The 20,986-nt window shown below is 34.9% G+C and overlaps 1 protein-coding gene and 5 long non-coding RNA genes across 9 annotated transcripts; 4 read left to right on the top strand and 2 right to left on the bottom strand.

Annotated features, from left to right (window-relative positions):
- Window positions 1-548: 548 nt before the first annotated feature.
- LOC149651168 (uncharacterized) lies at window positions 549-2,391 on the top strand. Of its 2 annotated transcripts, XR_016371099.1 has the most exons (4): window positions 549-905; window positions 970-1,509; window positions 1,563-1,652; window positions 1,733-2,391. It is a non-coding gene; the product is annotated as an uncharacterized LOC149651168 (long non-coding RNA). The 2 variants fall into 2 exon arrangements; XR_016371098.1 differs by having other exon boundaries at window positions 970-1,652.
- A 2,773-nt stretch (window positions 2,392-5,164) lies between these two features.
- On the bottom strand, window positions 5,165-12,543 carry LOC149651167 (uncharacterized). Its single transcript, XR_016371103.1, has 8 exons — window positions 11,279-12,543; window positions 9,319-11,198; window positions 8,912-9,169; window positions 8,682-8,853; window positions 8,390-8,591; window positions 8,182-8,322; window positions 7,125-8,026; window positions 5,165-7,020 (listed from the first exon to the last, which is right to left on the bottom strand). It is a non-coding gene; the product is annotated as an uncharacterized LOC149651167 (long non-coding RNA).
- An 11-nt stretch (window positions 12,544-12,554) lies between these two features.
- Window positions 12,555-16,287, bottom strand: LOC149651165 (uncharacterized). Of its 3 annotated transcripts, none has more exons than XR_016371106.1 (3): window positions 15,902-16,287; window positions 13,237-15,805; window positions 12,555-13,157 (listed from the first exon to the last, which is right to left on the bottom strand). It is a non-coding gene; the product is annotated as an uncharacterized LOC149651165 (long non-coding RNA). The 3 variants fall into 3 exon arrangements; XR_016371105.1 differs by having other exon boundaries at window positions 12,555-15,517; window positions 15,638-15,805; XR_016371104.1 differs by having other exon boundaries at window positions 12,555-15,805.
- LOC149651166 (uncharacterized) lies at window positions 13,353-14,751 on the top strand. The gene is made up of 5 exons (XM_089847987.1): window positions 13,353-13,482; window positions 13,554-13,621; window positions 14,099-14,200; window positions 14,424-14,501; window positions 14,625-14,751. The coding sequence occupies exons 1-5, from the start codon at window positions 13,353-13,355 to the stop codon at window positions 14,667-14,669; spliced, it is 423 nt and encodes a 140-aa protein (XP_089704113.1). The 3' UTR covers window positions 14,670-14,751.
- Window positions 16,288-16,640: 353 nt separating the features above from the next.
- Window positions 16,641-17,978, top strand: LOC149651164 (uncharacterized). Its single transcript, XR_016371101.1, has 2 exons — window positions 16,641-17,144; window positions 17,209-17,978. It is a non-coding gene; the product is annotated as an uncharacterized LOC149651164 (long non-coding RNA).
- A 694-nt stretch (window positions 17,979-18,672) lies between these two features.
- Window positions 18,673-20,100, top strand: LOC149651163 (uncharacterized). The gene is made up of 2 exons (XR_016371102.1): window positions 18,673-18,809; window positions 18,890-20,100. It is a non-coding gene; the product is annotated as an uncharacterized LOC149651163 (long non-coding RNA).
- Window positions 20,101-20,986: the final 886 nt, after the last annotated feature.

Here is a 20,986-nt window from a genome sequence, read left to right as displayed (position 1 = left end):
TAATATTATAGATAAATAATAATATATATTTTTTCACACCCAAAACTTGGAATATGGTCACAGACAAAAAGTTATTGCGTCTTGTTTTTTTTTCGGTGATTCCTTGACCTAGACCTCGACCCGGTTAATATTTAACCCCTTACGAACTTTAGTTACAAGATCAATTGTTAGCAATATCATATTAGAGTAATTTGATATTTTTGACTACTATTTAGCTACTTTCTTCATGATAAAGAAAATTTCTATGTTGAAATGAAACAGTCAAAATTGTAGTTGTGGTATTTTTGTTGTGGGTACTTTGGTCTGTCTGGCAATATAAGTCTGGATGGACGCTTTTCTTGACAAATGACGCGTGATTAGGATTGGGATGGAGCTATTGGGTCAGAAAATCGTAAATAGCTTTCCTCGTTTTGACAAGAGTTTTCGCTTTTCTCGTTCTTCGAAATGACAGCTCGACACCCTCTGCAAGCAAGCACAGCGAACGGACCAGAGACATCATTTTCAAATGACGCCACGGTTCTCCCACTGATGGTGCATGACGTCCACACTGTAAAAAAAAATTGGATTTTGATGTGGTGTATTTGTACCCTTAAAGGTATTTTCTTAAAAAAACACCTTAAGGTGTTTATTCTAACCCTATAGGGTGTCAAAACAAGCCTCAGGGTTCTCTGTTGGTGTGTTTTTGTACCATTTGTAAATATTTTATGTTGTGGAGGGTGTTTATTTATACCTCAAAAGGAATTTTTTACTTGAAAGTCACGTGCGCACGCGCCATCGTGAAATAAATTCGCGCGCGTCGCGTGCCATATTTTTTTAACCCTAAAAATTTCAAACTAGGCTTAGCGACACTCATTTAAGCGACTACGTCCATTTGAAAATTAGTTACGCTCACAAGTCCAACCAAGGTAATAATTATGTGTAATACATTAATATAAACTGTGTGAATTTTAAAAATGTTTCCTATTTCAGACTTGTTTGAATCAGGAGCCATAAAAACTAAAGTTCTGACTAACGGATCTCATCCTTTAAAGTAAGGCAAGCCTTTGGCCAGTTAATTTTAATTTATTCTCTATTTTCAGCCATCAGAAGGCAACTTTTCCGTTTACACTTAGCATTACAAAAAATCATTACTGATGGATTAGTTCATGAATCACAACTTAAGTGATGTGAAATTTTGAAACAGCTAAAACCCAGGTTGGTATGAATTTAGGTATTTTCCACGTAAGATGTGAATGAAAAGAATTGTGGTATTTGGTCAAAAATGATAAAGTTTTAGGTAAGTTGTAAGTACATCCATAAGACTTTTGGAGTCCCGTTTTCCCTGACAAATCCAGGTTTTCCCCATATATTTCTCTGGCACCACCAAATAACTCCACAGGTTTTTTTTGAGTAATAGTTTCAGGATGTATTTTAGAGTGGAGTAATCTTCTAGCCTCACGAAGTTGCTTGAATTTTACTGAAAATTTCCCTCAGTTTTTAGTCAAAAATTTATTTCCCTGACATGTCCAGGTTTGTATGAACCTGATATGTAAAATTTCATGGAATGCTTACGAAAAATACAGTAAATAGCAGTCATAACATCATGCCTTTAAAATGGAATCTTGTTGTGTAATGTTCTAGAGTGTTGTAACAGGAAAGGATTAAATTTAAATGTGAGTTTGAAAATGTCTAAAAACGGCGGTTTGATATTTTAAGATAATTTTAAATCAGTTCTATAATATTTTCATTGCAGGGTTATATTAATCGTGATGACTTCGACTGAATAATCTTTATTAAGTCAAAAAAGGTCGACCAACTATTCAAGCGGTTTATAATATCTGTTTCTGTGGTGGAAATTTTAGTACAAATGTAACAAAGTCATCTTTCTTTAATCAAATATTTTTTTTGTAAAAATATTGTTAAAAATCTTTGTTTTTGATTTGACTAGAGAAGATTAATTATGGTATAAATTAATTAAATTTTTATATAGGGGTGAGATATCATTAGTTTTTTAATATCTGGTTTCTTAAGAAATAGTTTCTGGTAAGTGTTTAGTTTTTCATAGTACTAAATATTTAGATTATCAGGTTTAAGCTTAATGTTCTAATAATTATATTGTAGTGTGAAATTAATTTATAGGCTTTAAAGTAGCTATTTGTTCAATAAAAATTTAATTTTTATTAATGAAGTATAAATAATTTAAAAATAAATCAAAGTGTTAAAGTATTTTAGTCCGAATCTTAATTGACCCCGATAAAGTTAACTATACACTGAAGTTCTTTTAAAGAATTATCACAATAGATACCTCATGGCTATAAAACTATTTCGTCGAAAATAATCACATTTCCTTGCTCAAACTTTTAAACCCCTTTAATTGTAATAAAATGCACCTTAAAATGGAGAAAAATAATATTTTCGGACCCCCGAGTCAAATTTTTAAGGTACGGGAAAATACCTTTAATGGTCTGAAAACGCACCTATAAATGGAGAAAGGGCGCTTTTTGCACCCCTAATTCGAATTTTTGATATCCAAGAAAATACCTTTAATGGTCTGAAAACGCACCCCTAAATGGAGAAAGGGTGCTTTTTCGCACCCCTGAGCCAAATTTTTGATATCCAAGAAAATACCTCTAATGTTCTGAAAACGCACCCCTAAATGGAGAAAGGGCGCTTTTTCGCACCCCTAATTCAAATTGTTGTTGTCCGGAAAAGCACCATATATGGAGTCTATTTATACCCCAATCACTCAAGAAGGGTACATATTTATTCCCTTCTGTTGCTTCAAAGACAAATACTATGTTACTAATATGTACCTATTAAGGAGCGAAAAATTACCCAATGGTATAAAAAAACGCCCCTTATCTAGGGGTTCACATTAATACCCTATATGAAGGGTGCGAATTCATACCTTATATGGTACGTCTGGGGTGGGGGTCGAAAATACCTTTATAGGAGCGTTTCCGCCACATTTTTTTTTACAGTGCATTATTTAACTTTGTGTTATTGGAATTTATCACTCAACGTCCATTCGATTACTAGGCCTATAGCATAGGAACAGAGTTTGTCGGTCTAATACTAAGAGACCGCCATATGGTTTGGGAGCTGAAATCACTCCTCGTTACTATCAGTTGTTAAGTCTGCGCGTGAAACATTTTTATCAAAGTGCAGTTGTTTAACACGTAGCTTTTGGAAACTGAACCAGTTATATGCATTGCTTTTTTACCTTCTTTACATACTATTGAATCTCCCAGAGAAAAATATTTAATTTCCATCAGATTTAGATTTACGAATATGTGAAAGGTTTCTAATTAATTACGTGGAGTTTAGCTTTAACAAGCGAACGTCTTAAATAAGAGGTTGTACAACGGATTTCCAGAACCTGACAACAACTTTTACTTAAGTAATCCTGACGTTTTAGCTTACACGGTGCAGCGATTGAAACATTCGGTATGTAAACTTCTTCCTGGCATCACTGTTTATGCTACTTTAGTTTTTCCTATTCCACATTATGCATAGAGCCGTTAAAATGCTGGCTACCCTTGTAACCCGAGTGTGGTGCTATGGGGTCAAGCCAACTGTGCGACCTTATTTATTTATCAACTTCGGCTGATATCGCTTGCGTTTGTTCACAGTCTGCCACAAGCAGATCTTGCTGAGATGTACGTTTACATTTTATACAGATTTTCTTTTTTTTTGTAACTTTCTCGACCATAAAACTGGCGATTCAGTATTGGTGATAACGTTTCTGGGAAGTGGCAAGGTTATTAGGTTTATTTAGCAACTGATAAAAGCTATCCAAACGATTTATAGCAATTGAAAATAGCTATCATGAAGATTTAAAGGAATTGAAAATAGCTATCATGAAGATTTAAAGGAATTGAAAATAGCTATCCAAAAGATTTAAAGGAATTGAAAATAGCTATCCAAAAGATTTAAAGGAATTGAAAATAGCTATCCAAAAGATTTATAGGAATTGAAAATAGCTATCCAAAAGATTTATAGCAATTGAAAATAGCTATTCAAAAGATTTATAGCAATTGAAAATAGCTATCCAAAAGATTTATAGCAATTGAAAATAGCTATTCAAAAGATTTATAGCAATTGAAAATAGCTATTCAAAAGATTTATAGCAATTGAAAATAGCTATTCAAAAGATTTATAGCAATTGAAAATAGCTATTCAAAAGATTTATAGCAATTGAAAATAGCTATTCAAAAGATTTATAGCAATTGAAAATAGCTATTCAAAAGATTTATAGCAATTGAAAATAGCTATTCAAAAGATTTATAGCAATTGAAAATAGCTATTCAAAAGATTTATAGCAATTGAAAATAGCTATTCAAAAGATTTATAGCAATTGAAAATAGCTATTCAAAAGATTTATAGCAATTGAAAATAGCTATTCAAAAGATTTATAGCAATTGAAAATAGCTATTCAAAAGATTTATAGCAATTGAAAATAGCTATTCAAAAGATTTATAGCAATTGAAAATAGCTATTCAAAAGATTTATAGCAATTGAAAATAGCTATTCAAAAGATTTATAGCAATTGAAAATAGCTATTCAAAAGATTTATAGCAATTGAAAATAGCTATTCAAAAGATTTATAGCAATTGAAAATAGCTATTCAAAAGATTTATAGCAATTGAAAATAGCTATTCAAAAGATTTATAGCAATTGAAAATAGCTATTCAAAAGATTTATAGCAATTGAAAATAGCTATTCAAAAGATTTATAGCAATTGAAAATAGCTATTCAAAAGATTTATAGCAATTGAAAATAGCTATTCAAAAGATTTATAGCAATTGAAAATAGCTATTCAAAAGATTTATAGCAATTGAAAATAGCTATTCAAAAGATTTATAGCAATTGAAAATAGCTATTCAAAAGATTTATAGCAATTGAAAATAGCTATTCAAAAGATTTATAGCAATTGAAAATAGCTATTCAAAATGTTTATAAACTGCTAATAGCTATCCAAAATGTTTATAGCAACTGAAAATAGCTATTCAAAAGATTTAAAGAAACTGAAAATAGCTATCCAAAATATTCATAGCAATTCAAAATAGGTATACAAAAGTTTTATGGCAATTGAAAATAGCTATCCAAAAGATCCATAGCAGTGGAAAACGGAGCACTCTTATCTCTCTCCATCATGGGTGAAACATAAACCAAACACAAACCGCAGTCAACTTCTATATTTATTATTTCTTTACATGACAATACCTGATGAAAAAAACCCGCTAAAATCAAAACTGCACTTCTTTGAAACTGAAATCGGGAACCGCTCAGTTTATGCAAATATACCTTGTCACCAGTTACCATTCAATTTATTGTAAAATTCATAATGCTCAAGTCACTAAAACCTTCATTTTGTAGTATTACTATGTTGCCCTAAGAAAATTCGCAAGATTTATGTGCACTATGAAAGAGAAAAGTTTATCTTTAAACATAATATATCCATGGCTAAAGAAGAAATATTGAAGCATGGCAGCATCGTGAGAATCTAACGTAATCACTCGGCTGATACACTTGGCCGAAACCCTGGAACGTTTTACTGGATTTGTATCTTTCTCGTTCTGCTATGGCTATCATCGTTTGGCTTCGAGGCTATATAGTCCGTTCACTTCGACTCAACACTATGCTAAAACGAATAGAAATAAAAAGGAAAAAGTGATTTCTCCCATGGAACTTGTAAAACTATAAGGGATACGAAAACCGCGTGGGCGATTCATCGATACAGAAACGATGGCACGAACAAACAGAGGGTAGGAGTCTAGCGTATCAATGTCGTTTTAAATTTAAATGCCCTCGTTAAAGTCTAGCAAGGAGACGTAATTAAGGATGCGTATTGTTATAGTTAATGAAAGTCATTCTCAATTTCAAAACATTTTTTAAATAGTAAGTGAGATGTGAAATAGCCTAAGTCGTGGGTCGGAAAAGAAAACTTCTTTACTGGTCCTCTTTATAATTACAAAGTCCATGATTTTGTAGTTGTTGTACGTAGCTTTATTCGGCAAAGCTAGATGGCCAGCGTAAAGTCGGCGACGTTAGGGTTAGTGGCAATAGTTTGGGGCCACGGAGCGCTTGTTAATGGTCCTGGAAAGGATATACACAGGCAGTTAGTTCGGGGCACGCTCCATTTGGTTCTCGGTGACAGCTGCACGATGCCGCCCCGTTTTGACGGTCGCTACTGATCCTCTAGCTTTCACTCACTCTCTGATAATATGGAAGGCAGTTTTGCTCACTAGCGACATTTTTTCCATTTGCCCTTAGCTTTCCTCAATGTAGAGCCATTCCCATCGTATATATCTTTTTTCTACACTTCGACTTTTCTTCCAACGATTATGGCTTTTCTGGGTTGCGTTTACACTCTCGCAAACTTCGTCGGAATATCAATGAAGTCGTAATGGCACGTGGTCAGATAAGACTGAAGATACGAAGGTTCCTTTAGACAATTATTTTTAATCGATTTAGACTATTAAAATTATTATTATTATTGAAGAACTCAAAATATTTAGTTTGATATCATTATCAGAAGATTCGAAGTTGATGAGTCAAGCCTAATTCTCATTTTTATACTAGGGACCTGTAACCAATTGCAACACTAGACTCTATCAGAAACAAAGAGAACGTGCAATCTGCTGGCTGTTCACGTGGTGCCGTGGTAGCTGATTAGTTAAAAGTTAACCTTAAGCTTAGCTTGTATCACTATGTGATGGGAGACATCAAAGGCAAAAAAAAATTGTCGAGTGAATCCCACAAAATGCGTGTAATGCGAACGGATTTCGTCTCGGATGAGGGTTCTCGGTAGCAACTTTATGTATTCGCTTCGATGTTCGAAACGATTTCTCTTTTATTTTTTTGTTCGGGGCGAGAAACGGGTGGTAGATGTCGCTTTCCTACAAATGGCCGTCGAAGCAAATGACTGTAAAATATGGCCGCGATGACTGCAAGGACATTTACGAAGCCAAGCTCGAATTTACACTAACGGCTCCGTCTTTACCTATCCCTCTTACTCCATCTCGATTCTCAGAGCTTCTACCAAAGACAAACATAGATCAGATGGTTGACACACTTTGTTTCTTACACGTAATTTCAAAAGTTTGATCGACAAAATGTCGAAGCTGCAGTTTCATGCTTACCAATTCATGCTTATCTAGTAACTTTCGTTTGTTCTTCATACCCTTTTCCCTGCTCACCTACGCAACGAGCCCTTTAAATATATTCTGATATTTTTCTGACCTTCTCTCCTCTGAGTTCCATCATTTCTATTGAAGCGTCAGCACGAGCGCCATCTTTTATAATGTCCTAGCGGGTTAAATTATAAATAACTCTAGCCAATTACATTGTCAAATATTAAATATATAAATAACTCATCAACCCATAATCAACTCTAGTTTTGTGAGGACGTAACTCTTAAGTATTAAGTACTCACAACAACCGAGGGGTTTTTTTTTTCAATCTGCGGCCATCTTGGAAAATAGTGGCCACAAACTTAGCAAAACCTGCCTTGCAGAATATTCTATGTATACATTTTCGGGAACCGATTTATTAGAAACAAATAATAAAAATGCATGTAATGATATCACAAACATCTTCTCCAAAAACATTTAAAACGTAACCAACGCTGCTCATCTCGTGTACTAGGCCTATAGGTTAGAAAGTACTACCTATAGTGTAAACCACGGATGGCTTACAGGACAAAACCGTATAGACTTCATCACGCGGACAGAAAAAAAAATAGTCTTTAGGACCATTTCTTTTCTTCTAACATATTGAGAGCCAAGTCGTTAATTTCACGTTGGTTCCTCTTCAATCGTCCCTTGCGCTTCTATTAAAGACGGAAGAATAATGGAGGACGTATTCGAGTTTGGCATAATTTGGCGGTGGCGAGGAAATGACACGGTCGGCCTAAAAAGCCCATTTATTATGTTTCGTGGGAGTCCCAGGCTTCGGACTGTCCGTAATCCATGTCCTTTTTCTTCCACCCACAAGTCGAAAGCCATGGCGACGATACGTGCGCTCAACTCGGGGAGAAGTCTCTCTAAGGGATAGTGAATATTATCATTATACTTTAGTCTTCACTATCTCTTTGAAAGCATTTTAGGTAGAGAAGCGTAAGTATGCCTACATTCGAAAAAAGAAACAGCTAGTTGCGCTGTGAGGCTGCTGACTAGATAGATGGGGTAGTAGTAGTACCTTATAGTAGGGATAGGCTTCGAATGGATGTCGACGAAGAAGAGAAAGAGAGATGGATGTCGTCCGCTGCTCGCGCGTATAATGATAAACGAGCACGTCGCGCCCCAACTTCTCCATCACTCGCCTCGACAGCCATGCACTCTGTTCAATCCTAGTTTGTCAATACATGGGAAGGCCTATAATGGGTCTACTATAATCGGCGTCTTACCAAGAGTTAATGAAGCCCAGGAGTGTGAAATATTGTAAGAACTTTGCAGTTAGAACAATGGGCAGTAGTAATTATTTGAAACATTCGATTTTTATCAAATCTCGCGTTAATTTCATTCGACATGGAGCGTACCAAGAGAATTTTCTTAACAAGACGCCAGGGCGTTGCACGATTGATCGGAGGTACTAATATTTCAAATTATCTGTGAAATCTCAAATGAATTAAAAAAATCATTTGGAGATATATCCCGTATGCAGATTGGTCTTATAATTAGTAGAATCGATAAAATTACTTTATTTCTCTTTTCATCCTCCAATTAACGAAGAATGCCTGACTTCACCAAAAAAATGAATATCATTCATCATGTACCTAAAGTAACTCTTCTTGATTCCCTTTACTTTAATATAACATAAACTTCGATAGCTAGGAGTTCCCTGCTCAAGAACTTTGAATTTTCCAATAATCTAAAAATACAGCTTTTGATGCGCATTATACTTTTTCTTGGTTTACTCTTGGTCTTACGGTCTCATATATCTGCATGGGCTTCATTCACTCAGTAACTCAAAGAAGTTCGTGAATGAAGAGCGTATCTTTCATAGCATGGTACTGGTTCTTTCTGGGTATAGAAAAGACCTCTTCCTTGTCTCACGACTGGTATTTGCATTACTGTCATATTCCAGGCTCATCAATCAAGGTCGACCCCGGACGCCTGTCCAGATTGCTCAACAACGTCTCGCCTTCATTCCGCATCTCCTTCAGAAATCCCTTTTTATTTGCGATCTTACCCATGGTAGTGGCAAAGGCAAGTTGAAAAAACAGAAAGTAAAGAGAGTGGATCAGATCAACTTGCCTCTTGGCCAACGTAATAATATCTAGTGCAGACTCCTCTAGCATACTACTGAAAAACTCGTTAACCGAATTTCATTTACCAAGTTTGCACGATGAAATCTATGGTCACTCAGAACCAAAAATATTGTAAAGGCCCGCGTGGCTCAAAAACGGAACCAATTTAAGTTCTAAAGCTACAGATGAGTCGATAATTATCGTCGCAAATTTAATATTGTGCAATATGAGGCTTTAATTCACCTGCACTTCTCTTTGTAATACTTCGTTTTGCCTTTGATAGTGGATGCCATACATTTATTTAGGTAGATACATCTAGGTGAAACGAACCCAAACACTTCACAATCCGTATGTTAAATGGTTATAAAATTCTATTTGAACCTCCTTGCACCTCCACTGGACAATATCAATATTATTTATCAGAAAACCAGCAAGTGTTACGGGTATGATAAACCTTTAAAGTGGCGTTACAAACACGTTAGTTATACGATGGTTTTTCACATTTTTTCGGTAGAACAAAAAGAAAAGGGAGTATTAAAACAAAGTTGCTATAAGTGGTTTAAAGTTTCCGAAATCAAAAAATTAGACTTTTGTTGAAAAGGGAAAAAAATTTCCCATGCATATTCTACGGAAAATTGTTCAAAAGTAGAACTCCTACCACCATTACTTGATAACTACACTTTTGATGGGTTTCAAAAGAAACTTATTACAAAAGTTCAAATTGGTGCCTTTTCTAAGTTTCGTTGCGAACAATTAAGTATCTTATTTAAGTTTTTAGAAACATGTCATGTTTCTTGAAATATGTACTCTATTTTATCAGCTTCTCCTGCACTTAACAAATGTTGTAACAAACGCACGACATTCTTAGAGGAGAATACTGACTTTTTGAGTACAATTTAAATTTAAAATAAGCCAGATTTTGAATTAGATTTTAAGTTAAAGTTCATTATTCATAGGAAGCTTTCTAAGATTCATTTTCTCTGGTACATGGCCTAGTTGTTCTATATCCATTTCTCCCTCACATTCCCGGTTGCGAAGCCTTGGCATCAAAGTCTCGTTACACGCTTGCCAATATTTTAGGCTCATCCGTCATGTTTCCAAAAGCGAGTGCGAACAAGATGTCGATATTTCAACTTTTTTTCATTCTTTCTTTCTTTTTGAAGTTCTCATCTTGAGCGAATTTTTGCCGCGTTTCTTTCTCGTTGAAGTCGAAATGATTGAATATCCGAATGATTCATGTCACGGTCTTTACGTCAAAAAAGGTTAAGATTGAACGACGTCTATATCTTCATTTTGACCCGCAGTTGACAGGATCTATCTCTTAACGGCTACAATACACAAGCTTGTTACTATTTCTAAAGCTCGCTTCACATTTTTTGTTTTAATTGAGTCGTAGGCTTAGGCTCGTAATTATCAAGCGTCGAATCGTGGGATGGTGTCTGAATTAAATTGAGCACGTATCAATTCATTTTGCTATTTCTTTAGTTCAGTGTTTTCCAAATTTCGAAACATCTTAATTTGGTCATTGCAATATTTAATCTTATACAATTCAATCTTGTGGACTCTCGGTAATACAATTTATAATTAATAATAAAGATACTCAAATTGTCTCTGTTGTTATGCTTTCCTCATTACGCTTGTTCATGGGTGATCACCCTCGTGGTAACATTTTGTTTTATTGGCCGCGTATTTATTTTTAAGCCGCGAACACACACGAATTATTATTCCAGTCTTTTTATAAAGTTCATGGCTATAGGTACCAAGTACCTGCTCACGAGGCGCACTCGTTCTCGACTCCTCTTTTCTTTTTTGGTTTTCGCTCTCTCTTCCTTTTTCGAGACCCGTGGGGCAAGCCTGGGGTTTTGCCCGTGACGTCGATCTTCCATCCGTGTTGTTAAGAGAACTTTTCCCCAGCCGAGGGTTCGGCCATATCCGCGATTGTCGAGGGGTCGGACATAAGTCAGCCCTACCGTTACATTACATATATTTAATGATTATATAAATAAATAACATATATTAAAATAAACAAGAACATGAAATACTTACGCTCATAAAAATTGCATCTGCAAACAAACTTAATAATATCCATTAATCTTTGGCCACATAATCGTATTTGAGCGTCACTAGTTGGCAAAGTTATTGCTATTAAAGTTCCAACGCATACTAATGCCAAGATAAAATTGCGCAGCGCCATCATGGTATTGTTTATGATTTAGTACCTATAAAAATTAAAAAGTGTGATAGTACACCATGGATTAGCATTTTATTTCATTTTCTCATGTTAAATTTAAAGGGTCATCTTTAAATCACTTCAAATGTCATAGAACATTTTCGATTCGAAATCGTCCATTTTCTGATAGACCTTTCAGAAACACCCTTTATAGCCAATAGCGTTTGTTTTATTGCGAAGTATTTCATTTCTTTTGCTTAGTTACTTCCAGAATATCGAACAGAGCAAACATAATTGTCTATACTTACTACTTGCTTCTAAGGAATCCCTCTATCTTTTAATGCTCGTTAAGAGCTCACATCTGAATTTATATATTTTAAAGCAGTAGTAGTAATCCGACTCTCTCATTTCTCCGAACAGATTAAAAATTAATAATAACTCTGATGTTTTTCAAAAACAGTGAACATATGCACACACTAAATTAGTTTACTGCTGAGATAAGCAGATATTTGTACGACGCGGGTCTCAAGATAACATTAATTTATTAAGAATTTTAATAAATTGAAAACATGTAAAAACTTAGTTATCATATTACGTTCTTGGAAGTATTTTCAATGAAACAAATTTTAAAAAGAAATAATTAGATAATTGAAATGAGATTCAGTGCTGAAAGATGGTAAAATGTATAAAGCTGGAAATATTTTGAGATATATCTTGAACTAGCAAAACTAACCTATATAATAACGGAACGGTTCCTGATACTGGTGTAGAATAGGTCCTTCTTAACTGGTTTAATCCATGTTAAAAACTGTTCTAGTGAAAATATTCTTTGGTACGGGTTTCAGTCGAGGGTACACGTACTATAGTGGTATGAGTAGATTTTACAGAGATATTTCAAGATTTATTGATGTTGTGAATTGATGTACATTGTAGGGGGCCTGGGCCACCTGTAGGACTTTCTTGATGGGAGCCCGCGATTTCTTAATTTTCCCCGGGCCCGCAAACTCTCTCGAAGGCCCTGCGCAACCGTATCTCACTTCGTTTGCGTGTATAGCATTAATTGAAAATTAAGCAAAATTAGAATTGTTTGATCAGTATTCTTTCCATTTCTAGTTTATATTTACACAATAATAATATTTAAAAGAAACTCCACAGTTAAAGCATGTTTTAATAGAACGTTGCTGAATTAATTTTATATAACACTCATTATCATAATTATTATCGTGGATAATTATAAATTAAGGTTAACTGAACAAACATCTAATCAAATATTTAAAACGGAAAATCATTTTACTTTAATCTATACGAGAATTTATTCAATCATTCCATGAATTAACACCTTTGAGAGTTGAGACAAAATGAAAATTTACTGTCTTGGTTCAGAGTGAAGAATGACAAGCTTTTTTTAACAACTTGTGGTTCGATGAGCTTAATAATTACATTTTTCTGACTATATAACTAGTCTCCAAATATCACGTTGTTCTGAAAAAATAAATCGAGACACCTACCATTTATGAAAGGTTTAGGATTTAAACATAAATTTAGTATTGTGTTTGAAGAAACTGTTGTAGGTAATTGAGAAGCTTTTGGTCGTTGTATGCACTGACAATCATAATGATGCAGTTAGCGCGAAAGTGTATCTTGGCCGTTCCCATCTTGTTCAATTGAACGGACGCACCACTTTAATATTTGCATTTAGTAGCACTAATGTTTGTCAAAAATCTTTCTGGTGGCGTGCAAAATGATAATCAGATACTGAAACAATATATTTAAATGGTAACAATAGAAGAAACTAGAAAGTTTGATCATATGTGTTTAAAATGGGACAATTTACACAGATGTTTAAATTATGAGCATTATTCTAAGGAAAATCTGCTAATATATAAATTAGCATCAGTGAATCCTTAAATCAATATTGCAGTGGCACGAAAGAAGTAAGTCGTTTGAAAAATGATCACGTATGGAAAGGATTTTGCCGCAATTGGCGTCATGATTCTTGTCTTCGGTTTAACTTTGGCCGAAGATAAAATACCTGAAAGCACCGAAGAGATTAGAAACAAAATCAACGACGCAGCTTGTGGTAATTAGGTTAACTAATTCTGATCATATCTGTTAATATTGAAATAAACGCGAGGTTTATTTTTTTTTCAGACACCATTGGTAACAAGGCTTGTATTCAAGTATTTCAAGCTTGCATGGCGGCCAAATTTGATTTATTCGTACGTAATCGATTTTATTTAAATTGTTATTATTTTTGCATTTTACGATGAAAAAATTACTGGGGATGCCATTTTGATATCACAATTTATTCTCAAAGTAAATCTGCAAAGTCTCGCTTTCCTTCACTTTTAAGGCCATCGTGTGAAATTTTTCCCCACCCACTTCATTTTAACTTTTCAAAGACGTTCATTTAATATTTTGAAAAGCTAAGAATTGTTAGATTTAGGATTAGTGATTTAAATTTGCAGTAAAATTTTCAATTCATGGAATATAAATTATTTAAGAAAAATCTCTTAACTGCGTCTCGACTCGGAGAGGTTTATTTTGGTTTCCCAACTTGTTTTTTTATTAAACTGAAAAATAGAAGTTGAAAATTCGCCCACAAGATGGCTGTTCTCAAAAACTACTTGCATTTCAAAGAAGGGTTTTAACCTTGTAAAACGCTTACAGCAGACGCAATTTTTTTAAATTTACAGACACATTTCGGAATTTGCTCCACAGAAACTAATTTGGATTTAAAGAACAAAGACTTGGTTTTCTCAGGATTTTGCGAAGATCGTAAAAAGGGTTTGACTGAGGTAAGGAAATTTACTTGAATTTCATCAAGCTATTAAACAAAACTTCAATGTTAGATTTTTCCTTGTTTATTTAAAAGATCTTATAAATTAGTTAATAATTATTCCATCTACGATACTAACAGATATTAGAACAAAGTCGCGCTAAAAAACATTGCGGGTGTGTTTGGGGATAATGTTTCGATTTTTTTTCTAGTGCCTTTAAATTGTTATAAAAATATTACAGGCTAACTCCAAAGCTCTAAAATGTGTTTGCGATAAATTGATGAAGTTCGGCGGAGAAGCTGTACTTGAAGGAATTAAGGTAGACATAAAATTAAATGAAGATATAAATTTGGCTGATAAGTAATCAACCAAATTTATATCTGCATATGCTAAGGAAGACTACAAAGCTTTGCTAGTGCTATAATCCTATGATATTTTTCAGGATTGTGCAAAAGACGTAAAGGAAAAATGCGTTCTTCCTAAATAATCCAAATCTTCGTTGAATTTGAAGTCGATAACTAAAGAAAGAATAAAAACAATTAAAATCACGAATGGCTAACATTTTATTTGTAATTCTCAATAGACCATTTAGGAAATAACATACAGAGAAACTAACACACAGGGGCGCGTCTTGTCAGTAAAACTCTTCCCTGTTTGCAGATCCATAACACTCCCTGGCAACATTGAATAGGGACATATACCACTCTTCGTTCGAATGTGCACTCATGGGATATGGCTCAAAACTGTATGTAAAACATTATGGGTGAAGAATATTTGTCTATCATTGGAATTAATGGCTTAATTGGGACCACAAATTAGTTGTAATTAATAATTATGGAGTAATTTTAAACTGATGTTTCCATAAAATAATTTCATAATTTAACAGAAATATTTCGCTTGAGAATCAAAAATTGTATGGTTAAAAAAGAGGCTCGTATATGGCTAGCGTTGGCTTGATAGTAGTTGGTTGAAACAATGCGCGATCCTTGGTGGAAATATATCATTTATAACCGAGAATAGTGTCACGCCATATCCCTTCGTTTTATAAATGACGCTCTAGAAAAGTGAAATTCTCGCCTCGTGACAAACACCATCCATCAAGATCCCCCTCCATCATCCGAAAAGAAAGCCCCACGCTTTATCAGGCCATGGAAAACAAGATACGAAAAAGAACTTTCTCAGCAAAGGTAGTGTATGTAGGAAAAAGAAATTGAAACACAAAAGTAAGTGACGCACTGGGCTAAATATAAACCTTCCGTGCTGCGCAGTATGATATTTCGCGACGCCCTGCAAGTCAAGCTTCTTTTTTCGACCAATCAGCGCTTTATTTCATGTCTAACAATGTGACGAAAATCCTTCAAAATGCGTTATAAAGCTATTGCTGTGACGTCAGCGTCACGTGACTTTTCAGAGCATCACCAAGTGAAAAAGATCTATAGAAACAAAGTAACGTACGAACATCCAGCCGTCAGTTTGGAATCATAAGGTGCATCGTGTTTTAGTACTGATCCACTTAGTGTAAGAGTAGAAAGTATAGGAGGTTGTCGAGTAATAGTGTAGTCCTCGGGATGATGGTACGGGATCTTGGCAAGGACGTCTGATCATTACTCATCTACGGAGATTCTGTCAAAAGAAAGAATTGTTTCGGGACTCCCATCTTCGCCAAAAAACTGGGACTCAATAATTGAGATGGATGAACGTAAACGACATTTTTCTTACATTTTCTTCCTTAATAATCTTTTCCCGAATGCTCCGAGAAAAACGAACCATCTTTTATGAAATGCTTTTGGACCTAGGGTAGGAGTAGCAATTTTTAGACGAATATAAGTAATTATGAAGAAGCCATAAATCACATAAAAGTACATGCATGTTAGGGTATAACCAGAGGTTTATGACTTTCATCCTTTGAAGTATAACACTATAGTTTCTACAGGATCCATGTCGGTTACTTAAAATACCTATGTGATTCCCAGAATAGAAGGTTATGTATAAGGTGCTGGTGTTACGCTGTGTAGATGCGCGAATTTTCAGGGTATTTTGAAGGTTGGTCCGAACTGTGGCCATATGTACCCTTTCTCCTATTATTGCTTAGGTGTGTGTTTTTACTTTTGCGCTCTTTAGAGCTCGAAAGTATTGTTCCGACCTCTGTTGGCTGGTCGGCTGGCTGGATTTGGTGTAACCGCATAATAAGATTCTTCATAAATAAACTTTTTGAATTTCAAATTTCCCGCGAATTTTCGACTCGAAATTCATCCGTAGTTCACGTTACACCTCATAGGTGGCGTAACGTATTTAATTTCAATTGAAATTATTTTCCCGTCGGCGCCGGGCCTCGAACCCGCGATATCCCAATCCATACGAGACGTCAGTGAAGACGCCCGGCCGCGCGCTCTACCACGAAGCCACGCTTGCTTGTAATATAAAGCGAGATAAATTATACTGAAGAGAAGAAAGAGAGAGTTAGGATATGGACCCCCCCCCCCATCTCCCCGACGCCCGCACTTACTGCGTGGGTTTAGCGGGAGACGAGAGAGAGAGAACTGTGCAACTGTATGGACCCCCCACCTCCCCGACGCCCGCCACTGGATGCTGTCGAATATATATTGTATCGCGCTAGAGGAGGAGAGACAGTTGCTTGCAATTTTTTTTTGCAATTTATAATTATTATATATCTTTTTAATCCTAGGCAAGATTAGATTTCTACTTGGGAACTTAAACATTACAATTAATATTATCATATTAATCAAAAAAGAAATTAAGGTTCTCCCCGACAGAAGGCGCGCTAAGCAGAGAGAGTTTTCTAATTTCACCAATGATATCGTTTTTTAAGACTCGTCTGCTTAAAAGTTAGGCAGGTTGATTTACTAATAAAATTAAATGTATTAACAAAATGAAACTCGAGTCAGCGTTTTAAAACTATAACTAGTTTGGGACGGAGGTACCATTGCTCACTATTTGTTTGGCAAGTTTAAAATTAAATGATCACTTAACGGAACTGACATAAAATAATAGGTAGATTTTTGCAGAATTAAATTGCAGATTCTTTGCAAAATTAACTAATCATTTTGGCAGTTTCCGCTCTCGCTGGGTTCATCTACTAATAACAGTTACGTAAGTGATAATTATAAAAATAAAATCAACAATCTCATAAAATCAACAACTCAAAATATAAAATGAAATTTATGATCAAAATGAATCTAATTTCAATCAACGACAAACGGAATCAACGTGTTCATCTCTCCATCCACGGAAATATGAAATTTCTACATGAAACATGAAAGTGCTATCAACCTAACAATTTTTAGAAATGTAATTTTAATCAGTGAAACATACTCATTTAAAGTTAACTAATTATAAGTCGCTAATTTGATTATTATATTTAAAAAAAATTATATTATTTAAGTAATAAATTTAACGATGGTGTTGATAGTACCAATAGAGTATTCAAGGATTGATTACGTTAATATCAACATATCAAACAAAAAGTATTTAATTATAATTTGGAATTTCAATTTAAATTTATACAGTTTTTTAAATGCCCATTGAGATTCAGAGTCTGTCACTGAATGTTGAAGATCTCCAGTCTCTGCCAAGTGATTTAAATTTTCAGACCCTCTCTGTGGGAAAGGGGGAATTAAATTAACGAGACTTACAAACTGACATCATCCTTAAATTAAATAAGGATTATAAATGAAAATTTAAATCAAGGTATTGAAGGTTTAATTAACGTTACTTTGAAAGTATCGAATTAAAAATTTACAACTTAAGCTCATCAATAAAAAGAACATTAAGATAATTATTAATAGGCATAAACAATCATCAATAAAAAGAATATTAAGATAAATATTAATAGGCATAAACAATCATCAATAAAAAGAACATTAAGATAATTATTAAAAGGCATGGGCATGGACAATTTTACTCGGACCCCGAGTCCCCGACTCCCCGTCCCGATACACTAAAGACCGAGGCTTAAACCTCGTAGCTCGCGGCCATCTTTATTGTTTACATCATGGGCTCGTCACTACAGGGTAGGAAATAAGACAGGTTTACAAGTCCCAAACCAGTTTATTAATTGCTCGGACCAGTTTATTTATTCCAAAAGTTGGGGTCAGTGGTATCAGGGAGCACTTTATTAATTAGGGTTTTTGGAAAAAATAGACGGTGGGACCAGTTTATAAATTCGGGGTTCCTTTTTAGAATTTTTCTATCTCAACTCATTTTCTACCAATTCTACTCCTAGGTAGTTAGTACTCCTTGGCTACAACTTCCCTACAAAAGTTTTGTATTCTATTGACTATTGATCTTGTCTAGCGTCTATACTCTAGAATGAGTCTCTTGTAGTCGACAGTCTAGACCATAGCCAGTACTAGTTGTCAGTAATCGTATTTCTCAGTAGTGCATGGTCACATTACAAGATTTTGATCTGGCTTACTGATAGCGAGAGAAGATATTGCCGCTGAATTTATGGAAAATGCAATAAGGAATAAGGCTAGTTCAGAAAAGGATTAAGAACTTCAAATATCATTAGACATGTTGATTGATATTTAGTGGCAACTAGTTGAAAAATTGTGATAAGAAATAAAAGTTAACTGTTATGGATTGTTATATGCTACTTTTTCCTACAGTAAAAAATTCAAATTCAATTAGAATTTCCAGCTTCTTTACTTTTGTGTCTTTACGTGCTTTTTATTCTCACCATTTTAGAAATTTAATTTATAGTGGGACCGGTAAAATAATAATTAATGCGAGGGTCACTGGTCCCAAGGACCACCACCACATCCGCAACACCAATTCGCCGCAACCCACTCCGAAACAGACGAGCGCCTGAAAGGCTCAACCTATGAGACAGCAGCTAAACCAAGTTTTCACCATAATAACAATAACCTCATGAAGGACAGTATAAATAATGAGTTTAAACAAACTTTTCACCATAATAACAATAACCTCATAAAGGACAGTATAAATAATGACTTTAAACAAACTTTTCACCACAATAACAATAACCTCATAAAGGACAGTATAAAATAGTGACTTAAACAAAGTTAAATCTGAATTACAATCTACCTCATTAAGCTCAACCAAACTGTTACAAATGCATAGCGCAATATTACAAGTTGCCAATGATCTTCGAATTTTATTGTTAAACCCTCACATTATCTTAAGACTCATACAGTCACTGGGTTTTAATCTCACGGGAGAGTATTGCTATATTCGTAATTCCCGCCTATTCCAAACACAACCTAGATGGCGCCCCATCCTCAGATATCGATTGATTGTAACCCCCATTTTCTAATTGTCTGTTTACCAGGCAAATTCAAGGGGGGCTGCCATTGCGTCTTAGTAGTTTTTGATACCGCCATCTAGCGTCGAAGTAAAGCGTAAAATTCGGTATTTTTGTCTCTTTAAACGTCGGTGTTTAAAGCCATCTAGCGTTCAAAAGCAGGAAGTTCAAAACCTTCGTCTGAAATCCTTTGGCTCGGTGAATCCGATGATTTGAACATATTTTTTAATTCTCATTGGTAATTAGTAAGTTTTGAAAAGTAAAAATGGCAAGCTGGGGTAGAACATGTTCCGTTCTTGGCTGTAAAAGTAGTGATAGGGATTTAAGGGAGTGGAGATCATGGGTTTGCAAACTTCATTCGGGACCTGACAAAGGGTTAACTCTGTGTCATAAAGATTGTTGTTGTCCGCGGCCATTTTTAAAATACGGAATAAAATCAAAGTACAGAATTCGCTCATTAGATGGCGATTACCAAAAACTACTCACATTTTAAAAATGGGAGGTAACCTCGTACATCGCGTATAGGAGAGAACACTCCTCGCTTCTTTATCCGCACTCAAGCGGCATCCTTGCCACCCAATGTAACGAATGACCATAATCATATGGTAGAATAAATCTTGGATATTGATTAGTATATCTAGCCTAATTAATCCACCAAGACTTGAACACTACAGTTAATTACTTATTTAATTAAACTGTAAACCAAATTCTTACTAGATTGGTTTTATTCATAATCGGAATGCTATTTTATAAACAATGGAAAAAAACCTGAAAATTATAAATTTGTCGGGGTCAATGAATATAGTAATACTAATTCTAGTCACTAGAGGGCGCGCAAAAGTGTAATCTGGCCGGGGCCATCTTGTGTAATTAAGATATTATTCTGTTGTATACTGTATAAAGACGACGTGTTCAATCGTCCAGATAATGTTTGGATTTCTCTCGCAGCTTATCAATTATATAAACGTTGGCTAAGTCTATAGGGTAATTTTAACTAGGTATTAGATGGCGTTTGAAAGAGGGGTGGGGGGTGAACACCCGCGGTAACGAAACCCGGAGGACAATCTATTATGATCGAGGGCGAATAAGCGGAAATCAGGGTTTATTTAGAAGCCAAGCTCCAAATATAATTCGAAACGGCGACTTCTAATATTAATGAATTGAATAACGCTGGGCCACCTAATGATTGCTCCCCTTTTCAAGGTACAGTGAATTGACACGAAAACCCATAGATAAAGGAAAATTTAAGGCTAGATCATTTTCATTTTTATAGGTGATTTCCGAGGGGTCTGACATTTACACGAAATCCCGTACGCTTCACGCAAAACCGCGAAATCTTTAAAACAAAATCACGAAATTACGAAATCAAATAGGAAATTCCAAAATGTTTGACAAAATCGTGAAATCAAGAAGGAATGACGAAATCTTTGGCAAAATCAACGAAGAACTCACGAAATCATTGGCGAAATGAAAGAAGAAATCCCGAAATCTTTGTCGAAATTACGAAATCAAAGAAGAAA

The sequence above is a fragment of the Phalangium opilio genome, unplaced genomic scaffold, assembly GCF_054372755.1.
Source record: "Phalangium opilio isolate 3A_F unplaced genomic scaffold, DU_Popi_V2 ptg000082l_1, whole genome shotgun sequence".
In the NCBI taxonomy this organism is placed as follows: domain Eukaryota; kingdom Metazoa; phylum Arthropoda; class Arachnida; order Opiliones; family Phalangiidae; genus Phalangium; species Phalangium opilio.
This window is presented reverse-complemented; position numbering and strand designations above follow the sequence as displayed.

Excerpts from the sequence above, each read along its gene's own strand:
- LOC149651166 (XM_089847987.1), top strand. The coding sequence starts at position 13,353 with ATGATCACGTATGGAAAGGATTTTGCCGCAATTGGCGTCATGATTCTT. Across the intron at positions 13,622-14,098 it reads CGGCCAAATTTGATTTATTC|ACACATTTCGGAATTTGCTC; the intron begins GTACGTAATCGA and ends TTAAATTTACAG. Across the intron at positions 14,201-14,423 it reads GTAAAAAGGGTTTGACTGAG|GCTAACTCCAAAGCTCTAAA; the intron begins GTAAGGAAATTT and ends AAAATATTACAG.